Below are 11,509 nucleotides of genomic sequence, written 5' to 3'. Positions count from 1 at the left end.
CAGGCTGGCAATAATAACATAAACAATTTCGAACACAACTAGCATCTCAATTTCCACAACAAAACACTACGTTTATTAATAAATCATCTTCACGTATATGTATATACAACATGGAAAAGTATAGATCAAAAGGTATACAAACTATTTTTTGTAAATTTTAATAGAATAACACCATTATACATTTTTATTGCAAATCCTACCCAATATAAATTGAAAAAGGTAATCTTGCCAATCTAAAACCATAGAACTCAATGCATATATGTTGAGGGCTATGCTAAAACTATTATATACAAGTTTTCTTCACTGATTTTTCATATTTAAAACCTGACTCTTCTTGACTTTCTTGCAGCAAATCATCTATAGTGTCATCATACGAAATCTGTTTGGATATTCTCTATTAATACTAATTATTGCCAGCCCATTTAGGGCGCTCCTGTGACATAGTAGACCTTATATATGTTTTAATGAGCTTAAGTTTAGAGAAGCGTTATCTTCTGCAGATGCCACAGTCACAGGTGTAGTGACAGCAATTCTTAATGCCACCCACATGTTTGGATAGATCTCTTTCAGGCCTTTCTCCTTCAGAAAAACAAGAAGGTCTAATGTTGTCATATTTTGTTTTGGCCATTGTTTTGGAAATGACTGCATCTCTACAATCAGTTCATCATAATTTAAATCAGAATGATCCCTAGTATGTGAGTGTATTACACAAAAATCTTTTTGCCCGTTTTCTAGCACACTAGATGTCAGGTCAGGAGAAGTTTATGAGAAACACTGCATTTTTTGGCAACATCACTCATCATTCCAGTTCTCTCTCTCAGAGATTCAATGGCCATATCCACAACTACATTGAAAAATGAAAAAACTCCATTTTTTCAAGGCATCGGTAATAGGTTCATCAGGGGCCTCATAGGAAAACTGCCTTTTAGTAGTTCTGAGTCTTTTCTGCTTTAGAGCAGCTTCCACATTCATCTCCTCACATATCTCTTTGGCAGATGTCTGGGCATCAGCAAACCTAGTGTTTCTGTAGCTAACAAGGGAGGTTTCAGCCTTCTTGAGAATGTCAACAGCTACATCCAGATGCATGCATTGTGATTGCAGAAGTTTATTCACAGTTTGAACTTTTCTACGGATATCATACCACACCACCGTACAAATAGAGAACCGGTATGATTCCACCTCTTCTGCTAAGGCTTGTGCTTCAATTTTAATAGCTGGATCTGCAGTGCTTGCTCTCACCTCTAAAAGAGCATCTCTCACTTTTGCAGCCTGGAATCTTACAACCTCAACACTGTTGATTCGACTCTCCCACCGTGTGTCTGCCCAGGATTTCAAAGTTGTGTCCACATGTTTTTTTAGGGTCGACCACCTGTGAGTGGAGGCAGAAAAGAGATTAAATAATTTTTGCAGGTAGCCAAAGTAGCTAGTTGCATCTGAGGAGCTCTTTGCTGCATCACACACAACCAGATTAACAGTGTGTGTCCACATGGCACAAATAAAGCCCTGGAGTTTATATGAAGAAGTCTAGCCTGGACTCCCTTGTTTTTTCCTCTCATATTTGCCCCATTGTCATATGACTGTCCTCTGCAGTCTTCAAAGGGGATATTAAGCTCTTCAAGTTTTTTGAGTATGAGTCTTGAGAGGTCTTCTCCTGTTGTCTGCTCGGCCTCAAGGAACCCGATAAAATATTCCTTAATTTGTGCAGTGCCTTCAGCTGTAACTATTCGAATTATCACAGATAATTGCAGCATGTACGCCTATGCTTAGGATCTACAAGTTACAATTAACCTCTTGAGAATCCTTGAGAATGGGCAAATGTCAATATTAACTAGTATAGGACAAAATTCGATATTAGAGTAATCCAGGAAAACGTATATTTAAAATAATAATAAAAATTAATAATAATCTTCTCAGCTTTATCCCTATTTATTCGGGGTCGCCGTTTATTATGAGTCAGGGTGCCAAAACGTGGAAATGACGTCATAATTATGGATTATTTTAACCTCATTTATGACAGGAATCAACGCAAAATAGCGCCTCCGGTTTTGACCGCGAAAAAGTGATGGATATCCTATCCATTTCTATAGATCATTGGTTTATAAGGTATATAACTCCTGGATTTCATTCGAATTTTCAACTCAGAAATATCTCCAAAAAGTGAACTTTGTTTCTTATAAAAACTATAGGCTAGGCTTATGCACACACAACACAGCTGCACACTTACCTCTACTTTCCTCCTTTTTTCTTTTCTTGTTTGCTGCACCTGACAGCTTGGACTGCCTCTTCATGATTGATAAAAGCTTGAATGCTTGACAGCTGCGTTGACAACTTAAGAAGACTTAAAAAAAGAAGTAAAGATTGGAGTAAACACGATGCTTAGAACTTAACTATAAGGTGGCGTCGCGAGCAGGCGGCTGTCTTAGTTTTAAAGCTCCTTGATACTGACGACATCTACCTATCCAGTGTTGCCAAGTTTTCCGAAACATTCAACACCGTTGCATCAAGTATTAACACTTCCATTATTCATTTATTTTCGCGTTTACACTTGTATCTGTTTATTTGAATTATTCACGTAAAAATAATACTTCTCTCATTTATTTATATATTAATTTTGGATGGCAATTTGGCGCCCCCCAAGCAAATGGCGCCCCAGCGACCGCCTGTGTCGCCTGTGACTAGAAACGGCCCTGGATGGAGACGCCATCATTATCATCATCATCATATCATCTTCTGGTTCTCCATCATCGTCTTTAGCTATTTTCGTCGGCGCGTCGCCGCGTCGGGGAGTCGAGCCGAGCTGACGACGGGTACGATCTGTTACGCAAGTTCTGGAATGTTCAGCACAAAAGGCTGCTTCAAATGATGATCGAGTGGGTGGGTGATTGAATAGCAGACATATACACACACAAACATATAAGTGTCGGTTGGTTCAGACGGAATCGGGCTAGTGCGAGCACGTGTTCCAGCCTAAAGGCAGTCCGTGAGTGATATGAATCGTTTCAGGGAATAAGTTGATAAAGAATCTAAAATGTGGAATGCTGTCATGGCTTGTTCCCAATTGTTCCGAGGTCTTAGGCCTTATCAAAGATGGTTTATTTCATAACTTGTTTTGCCACATGTATCAATGAGGTACTAGTCTATAATTATAATACCTACACTTCCACACATACACACCCACCCACTACACACACTCATAAACGCTCACGAAATACACGTAAGCACAAATACACACACATACACGATTTATACTTACTCGTTCATCCCTTTGGAATAACGGACAAGGGTAAATTGCACTCTAATTTCTGGGAATGAATGTCGACGGGAATTTCAGGACTCCGTTTTCATTACAATTCCCATTTATTATACTCTTCTCAACAATTTCGTGACTTCCCATTTTCATTATGTTCTCATTACGCCCATTTTCACTACATTTCCCGTTTTCATTGCAATTAAAGGGAGGTCCAAAGCCAAGTGCTGGGCCCAATGATGAAATCATATTCATCTCTAAAATGGAAACTGAGAATGAAAAGGGTTTGAAAGGTGTAACGGGAGGAAAAACTTCTCAGTTACACTGAAGAACAATTGTAAGGTGAGGGTTGAGGAAAGTTAGAAGGATGAGGGAGAATATGAAGGGAGGTGCGGTAAATAAATTTTATTGCATTTTTTTCCAAGAAGAATAACTGAGGCGTGAAACGACTTGTGGTGAATTGCCAGAATTCTTTACCAAAGAAGTAGTCCCACAATTCGAAATCTCAAGACCTCAGTACAGAGAGTCGTCCTTTGTCCTGAGAGAGAGAGAGAGAGAGAGAGAGAGAGAGAGAGAGAGAAATGGTCCCATCGAGGAATTCCATTCACTCTTCTTCATACTCAACTCCCGTCAATGGAGGACCTTAGACTCCTGGGAATGACTTCCCGTCTTATATAGTATTCTTCTCTTATCATTTTTCCATATTATGAACTTCATTTGAATGAATGGAAATGTATTTATTCTTGTGGAGAAGTTTTCAGATGTACTTAATCAACTTGGTATAACTTATGCGAATGTATTAGGAAACTAATTTAACTTTACCATTTTTGTAGAGGTATGGGTGCATATAACATTCATATATGTATGCATGTATTCGTTTGTGTGTAATTATATATATATATATATATATATATATATATATATATATATGTATATGTATATATAAAAGTATATTATATATATATATATATATATACATATATATATATATAATCATGTATATATTATATACATATTTATACTATATATATAGTACATATATATATATATATATATATATATATATATATATATAGATAGATAGTAGATACGATAGATAGATAATATATATATATTTATATATATATGATCATATTATCTATCTATCTATCTATCTATCTATCTATCTATATATTATATATATATATATATATATATATATATATATATATACACATATACATAAATTCTATTACAAATTCATGTGTCTGTCCGTAACCTATTATGCAAGTGGCAGGATGCATCACAAAGGAACTAATCCCACTGCATATTTCATTCAATGCATCACAAACACTCCGCCGCCAACTTACTGAAGAGTAATATCGTCGACGTCCCTCCTTCACAAGGCAACAAGGGACTACTAATTTACTGCGCAAATTCCTATGATTTATTTGGTACCAGCTGGAACAACTGAATGACTTCGAAGCCAAGCCTCGGTCTCGACGGAGGAGAACCTACGAACGAAGACATTTGCAAATAATTATATCTTTGAGGGAAGGAATTGTTGAGTCGTTGTTAAAGGTTCGTCTCGGACCGAAGCTTGCTTTCGGAAGCGGTTGTGAAAAAATAAATGGCCAGATCGAGATCAAGATGAAACTGGGTCGTTCATTGAAGTGAACGTTCGGTTTGTCCGTCAAATATAGGTTCTGCTGATTAAGTAGAGATGGTCTTGGACGATCCGGATTGCTATTTGCAATTCAGTTCTTACTTTTGTTGCCTTGTGTGCTTTTGAGCTATGCTAATAAGACGAAGGATACGTATGGGTATACTGCCCCGTTGGGTATTAGAGTGGCGTCAGTGTACCTTATACGGTTGTCCTTTGTGGTGTCCCTTCGGCCCCTAGCTGCAACCCCTTTCATTCCTTCTACTGTAACTCCGTTCACATTCGCTTTCTCCCATCTAACTTTCATCAACCATCTCCCAACAATTGTTTCTTCCTGTTACACCTCTGAAACAAAAATTTTATTCTCAATTTCCCTTTGAGCCGAATGACCAGATCCCACCACTTGGACTTTGGACTAAATTTCATATTCCAAGTCCAATGCTCTTCTAAGCTCAAAAGGGACCATCGACTTGATATTCAAGCTTCCAAAGAACATTATGGTGTTCATTTGAAAGAAGCAACGGAAGGATTATTATTATTATTATTATTATTATTATTATTATTATTATTATTATTATTATTATTATTATTATTATTATTATTATTATTATTCAGAAGATGAACCCTATTCATACGGGACAAGCCCACAAAAGGGGCCATGGATTAACTTGAAAGTGAAGCTTCCAACGAACACGACGTTCATTAGAAAGAAGTAACAGAAGGTAACGGGAAATAACGAAATAAATGGACAGATAAAGACGTAGGTAAATTAATGATTTCCAAGGAGAATTCATGGAGGGCGATGATGCTGTGTTCTCGAGGTTACGTTTTACTATAAAGTATACCTAGGTATTTTTTCTATGAAATAACGACTAACGAGTTTATTTATAACTAGGTACAATTACACTTAAACTAGCATAGTCTATTGTCCCTGGAATGGAACAGTCATTTTGGAAAGATTATTGAGACAATGATTCTCTCTCTCTCTCTCTCTCTCTCTCTCTCTTCAGGTCTAAGCTATTGGGAAATCTCACCTAAGAAAAGGAACGAGCTCTAACCATCACCCCAGACCTGTGAAGCGGAACTGAACTCTCTCTCTCTCTCTCTCTCTCTCTCTCTCTCTCTCTCTCTCTCTCTCTCTCTCTCCCGTTTAAAGTTAATGGCATCATCCACCCGGATATCAGCGTTAAACCTCACCTAAGGAATAGAATGAGCTATGGAAATATCGCCCTAGACCTATGTAGTGGAGATGAACTCTCTCTCTCTCTCTCTCTCTCTCTCTCTCTCTCTCTCTATCTATCTATCTATCTCTATCTCTCTCCCGGTTAAAGTTAATGCCAACAGCTACTAGGTGATTAGGATTCCACCTCACCTAAGGAAAAAACGTAGCAATCGCCCTAGACCTGCCTATTGAGTGGAATAGAACTCACTCTCTCTCTCTCTCTCTCTCTCTCTCTCTCTCTCTCTCTCTCTCTCTCTTTCTCTGGAGCTGCTGCAGGGCCTGATGGAGTCCCTGCTATTTTGTTAAAGAAAGTAGTTCATTCTATCGCAAAGCCACTTGCAATATTATTAAGACAAAGTGTAGATACAGGCAAGATTTATGATGAGCACAAATTAGCATATATCACCCCTACTTTCAAAAGTGGATCAAGACTAGAGGCAAGTAATTATAGGCCTGTGAGTCTAACATCACATATTATGAAAGTGTATGAAAGGGTAATGAAGAAAAATATTATGAAACATTTAATAAAAAATAATTTGTTTAATATAGGACAACACGGTTTCGTACCGGAAAAAGTACACAAACCCAACTGTTAGTCCACCGTGAGAACATATTCAAAATATGAAAAAGCGGGAAATGAAACAGATGTGGTTTATCTAGACTTTGCAAAAGCTTTTGACAAAGTAAACCATAATATTTTAGCGAAGAAAATTAGAAAACACAATATCATAGATAAAGTAGGAAGATGGCTAAAAGAATTTTTACACAACAGAAAACAGATAGTTATTGCAAACGATGAGAAATCGGATGAAACCAAGGTAATATCCGGTGTGCCACAAGGTACGGTGTTAGCTGCAATACTGTTTGTTATTATGATTGAAGACATAGACAGTAATGTTAAGGATTCGGTAGTGAGTAGTTTCGCTGATGACACAAGAATAAGTAGAGAAATTACTTGTGATGAAGATAGGAACGCTCTACAAAGAAACCTTAACAAAGTATATGATTGGGCAAAGGTAAATAGGATGGTATTTAACTCTGATAAATTTGAATCAATAAATTATGGAGACAGAGAAGGAAAGCTATATGCATATAGGGGACCTAATAATGAGACAATCACAAATAAGGAAGCAGTTAAAGACCTTGGTGTGATGATGAATAGGAACATGTTATGCAATGATCAAATAGCAATTCTTTTGGCAAAATGTAAAGCAAAAATGGGAATGTTGTTACGGCACTTCAAAACAAGAAAAAAAAGCTGAACACAGATTATGCTTTATAAAACATATGTTCGTAGTCCACTTGAATATTGCAATATGATATGGTACCCACACTATCAAAAGGATATTGCACAAATAGAGAGTGTAGAAAGGTCCTTTACAGCTAGAATAGAAGAAGTTAAGGACCTTGACTACTGGGAAAGACTACAATCCTTAAAATTATATAGTCTAGAAAGGAGAAGAGAACGCTACATGATAATTCAGGCATGGAAACAGATAGAACGAATAACAGAAAACATCATGGAACTAAAAATATCAGAAAGAGCAAGCAGAGGTAGATTAATAGTGCCCAAAACTATACCAGGAAAAATAAGGAAAGCTCACAGGACATTAATCCACTACGCACCAGCATCGATAATGCAGCGTCTATTCAATGCATTGCCAGCTCATCTGAGGAATATATCAGGAGTGAGCGTAGATGTGTTTAAGAATAAGCTCGACAAATATCTAAACTGCATCCCAGACCATCCAAGATTGGAAGATGTAAAATATACCGGAAGATGTACTAGCAACTCTCTGGTAGACATTAGAGGTGCCTCACACTGAGGGACCTGGGGCAACCCGAACGAACTGTAAGGTCTGTAAGGTAAGGTCCGGTTAAAGTTAATGGCAACATCTACCAGGTGATTAGGATTCCACCTCACCAGGAATAAAGCAGGAGCTCTAACCATCGCCCTAGACCCATCTATGTAGTCATGTCTTCATTCCTATGCTCACTGCGTTGACGTGTAAACAGGCTTCTGGCGACGAAAATTCAATTTAACGAAAGGTTTCACGACGTTAATACCGAACTACAGGGGAAATTATGTTTATAAATAACTGTAGATTTACAGGTTTTGATTTCTGTACGTTAAATAAGGCTTATACTGGGTAAAAGACCATATCTTGACAATAGGCTTCAGTGTGCTAATGAATCTAACTTATTTTTATATATGACGAATAACTGAAGTTATTAACCGAAATTATACTTTAGCATCATCTTATATTGTGTATGAACGTCCAATTATCGTTCCTTGTACGTTCACTAAACCTATCAGGTTACGGGAAAGTCGTTTAACGAATCGAAAAAAAAAACTGTGCGAAATAATTAGACTATTTGCCAGCATTGCTTTCTAACACATCAGGATTCCGGCCTTGAGACATTCGTTATCCATCGACGGTAATTATATGTTTTTCGAAGCCTTATTTTCCAGTTGAGTCTAATCATTACGAGTCTGTAGATAGACCAAATGCTAATTAAGCGTCTCTCTCTCTCTCTCTCTCTCTCTCTCTCTCTCCTAGATATTTAGCTACGTTTCGTTCTTATCAAGTAACTGTACGGGAATGGACGGTTTTCTCTCTCTCTCTCTCTCTCTTAGAGATCACGCTCAATTTTCGTACTTATCAAGTAACTGTGAAGAACTATTACCTATTGGGTATCGGCTCCTTCATGGCGATTTAGGCGTTGCCCCATACGTTGCCAAATGTACTTCTCTCGAATTTTCAAAGGCCTACCCTTCCCGTTTATCCCTTTTAATCGGTGCTTCTGTCAAGGAGGTTTAGCCTCCTTGGTGTTTGTTAATGTCTTCTGGGAGCAGTATACTTCTGTGGGATCCCTGTTGCCTCGACACTCCTTCGAAAATATTTCCATTCTTCTGGGTCTCTGTTTAGCATATACGTCTAATTTGATCTCTTTTTGGATCTTTCTAGTGATTATCACAACCTATACTGGACTTCCGCACTTTTAGTTAACCTTACTTTTGGTTAATTAAGACCTATATATTTATATGGTAGATATTATATAGAGATAGAGATATATATACAAAGACATATAGAGAGTAGATAGATATTAAGAGATATAGATATGAGATACTGACTACCGAATCTATATACTTTTAGCCATAATATAAACTTATATGTTAGATTATATTACAATATATAGATAAATGAATATTAGATACATATATATATTACAACATATATACATATAGATATGTATATCGATTAATATATATATTAGACAATATATATTACATATATTATATGTAGATATATACATAGATATATATATATAATAGATATATATAGAATATATATACACATAGATATACATATATATATGTATATATTATGTACTATATATATTATATTATAGGAGATATATAAGAGAATATATGTATATATATAAGATGAATAATATATAATATATATATAGATATATATATAGAGAGAGATATATATATATCTTATATATATATGTATATATAGATACATAGTATATTAATATACATATGTATAATATATATACATATATATATATATACTAATATATATAGAGATACATAGATATATACATGATATATATATATATATACATATTATAGATATACTATATATATATGTATATATATATATATATACATATATATATATATATATATATATATATATATATATATATACTATATATATATATATATATATATATATATATACGTATATATATATATATATATATATATATATATATACGATATATATATATATATATATATATATATATATATATAGAGAGAGAGAGAGAGAGAGAGCGTGGCATAAATATACAAGTGAAATTATCGGCAGCTATTAAATTTATCATCTATATATAATATATTCCCTCGTTTCTTTCCATTACGAGTATTCATAACATTATTCTATTCTTATATCTTCATAGGGGTTTGTCAAAACAATTAAATGATTATTTGGGTCATGGATGTCATATAGTGATAATAAGAGACAAGAATGACAGGACTATATTATATAGATAATATTACTGCATGTGGGAATATTTGATTTGGCATCACCGGTCACCGCCAATGCCCTACCCTTTTCGCCATCAAGGAACCGATAGGGTTCATTTGAGGCTCCAGGAAGAGTCAGAGAGGGATTCATTCTTCAGGAAGAGTAAGATATTTATTTGAGGCTTCAGGAAGAGTTAGAGAGGGATTCATTCGGGGCTTCGGTGAGAGTCAGACATTCATTCGAGGCTTCAGGAAGAGTTAAAGATTCATTTGAGGTTTCAGGAAGAGTTAGAGATTCATTTGAGGCTTCAAGAAGAGTTAGAGAGGGATGCATTTGAAGCTTCAGGTAGAGTTAGAGAGGGATTCATTTGAGGCTTCAGGAAGAGTTATAGAAGGATACAATTGAGGCTTAAGGTAGAGTTAGAGAGGGATTCATTCGAGGCTTCAGGAAGAGTTGGAGAGGGATTCATTTGAGGCTTCAGGTAGAGTTAGAGAGGGATTCATTCGAGGCTTCAGGAAGAGTTGGAGAGGGATTCATTTGAGGCTTCAGGTAGAGTTAGAGAGGGATTCATTCAAAGCTTCAGGTAGAGTTAGAGAGGGATTCATTTTAGGCCTAAGGTAGAGTTAGAGAGGGATTCATTCGAGGCTTCAGGAAGAGTTAGAGAGGGATTCATTCGAGGCTTCAGGAAGAGTTAGAGATTCATTTGAGGCTTCAGGAGAGTTAGAGAGGGATTCATTCGGGGCTTCAGGAAGAGTTAGAGAGGGATTCATTCGGGGCTTCGGTGAGAGTCAGACATTCATTCGAGGCTTCAGGAAGAGTTAAAGATTCATTTGAGGTTTCAAGAAGAGTTAGAGAGGGATGCATTTGAAGCTTTCAGGTAGAGTGAGAGCGGATCAATTCGAGGCTTCAGGAAGAGTAAAGAAGGGATCAATTGAGGCTTAAGGTAGGTTAGAGAGGGATTCCACTTCGAGGGCCTTCCAGGAAGAGTTGGAAAGAGGATTCATTGAGTGCAGTAGAGTTAGAGAGGGAATTGATTCAAGGCTTCAAGGTAGAGTTAGAAGAGGGATTCATTCAGGCCTAAGGTGAGAGTTGGAGAGGGATTCATTCGAGGCTTCAGGAAGGAGTTTAGAAAGGATTCAATTCGAGGTTCAGGAGAGGTAGGAAGGGGATAATTTCGGCTTCAGGAAGAGTTTGAGGGATTCCATTTGAGGCTTCAGGAGAGTTTTAGAAGAGGGATTCATTCCTGGCTTCAGGAAGAGTAAGAGGATCATTTTTGAGCTTTCAGGAAAGAGATAGAAAGGGATTCATTCGAGGCTTTCAGGAAAGAGTTGAGGATTCCATTTGAAGGATTCAGG

At 36.5% G+C, this 11,509-nt stretch overlaps 1 protein-coding gene across 1 annotated transcript; it reads right to left on the bottom strand.

The window, feature by feature from the left end:
* Nucleotides 1–825: 825 nt before the first annotated feature.
* Nucleotides 826–1,488, bottom strand: LOC135198989 (uncharacterized). Its single transcript, XM_064226906.1, has one exon. The coding sequence runs from the start codon at nucleotides 1,486–1,488 to the stop codon at nucleotides 826–828; it is 663 nt and encodes a 220-aa protein (XP_064082976.1).
* Between the last annotated feature and the right edge of the window lie 10,021 nt (nucleotides 1,489–11,509).

This window comes from Macrobrachium nipponense, chromosome 25 (genome assembly GCF_015104395.2).
Source record: "Macrobrachium nipponense isolate FS-2020 chromosome 25, ASM1510439v2, whole genome shotgun sequence".
Lineage (NCBI taxonomy): Eukaryota > Metazoa > Arthropoda > Malacostraca > Decapoda > Palaemonidae > Macrobrachium > Macrobrachium nipponense.
The sequence above is the reverse complement of the archived record's forward strand: the minus strand, read 5'-3'. Positions and strand labels throughout refer to the sequence as shown.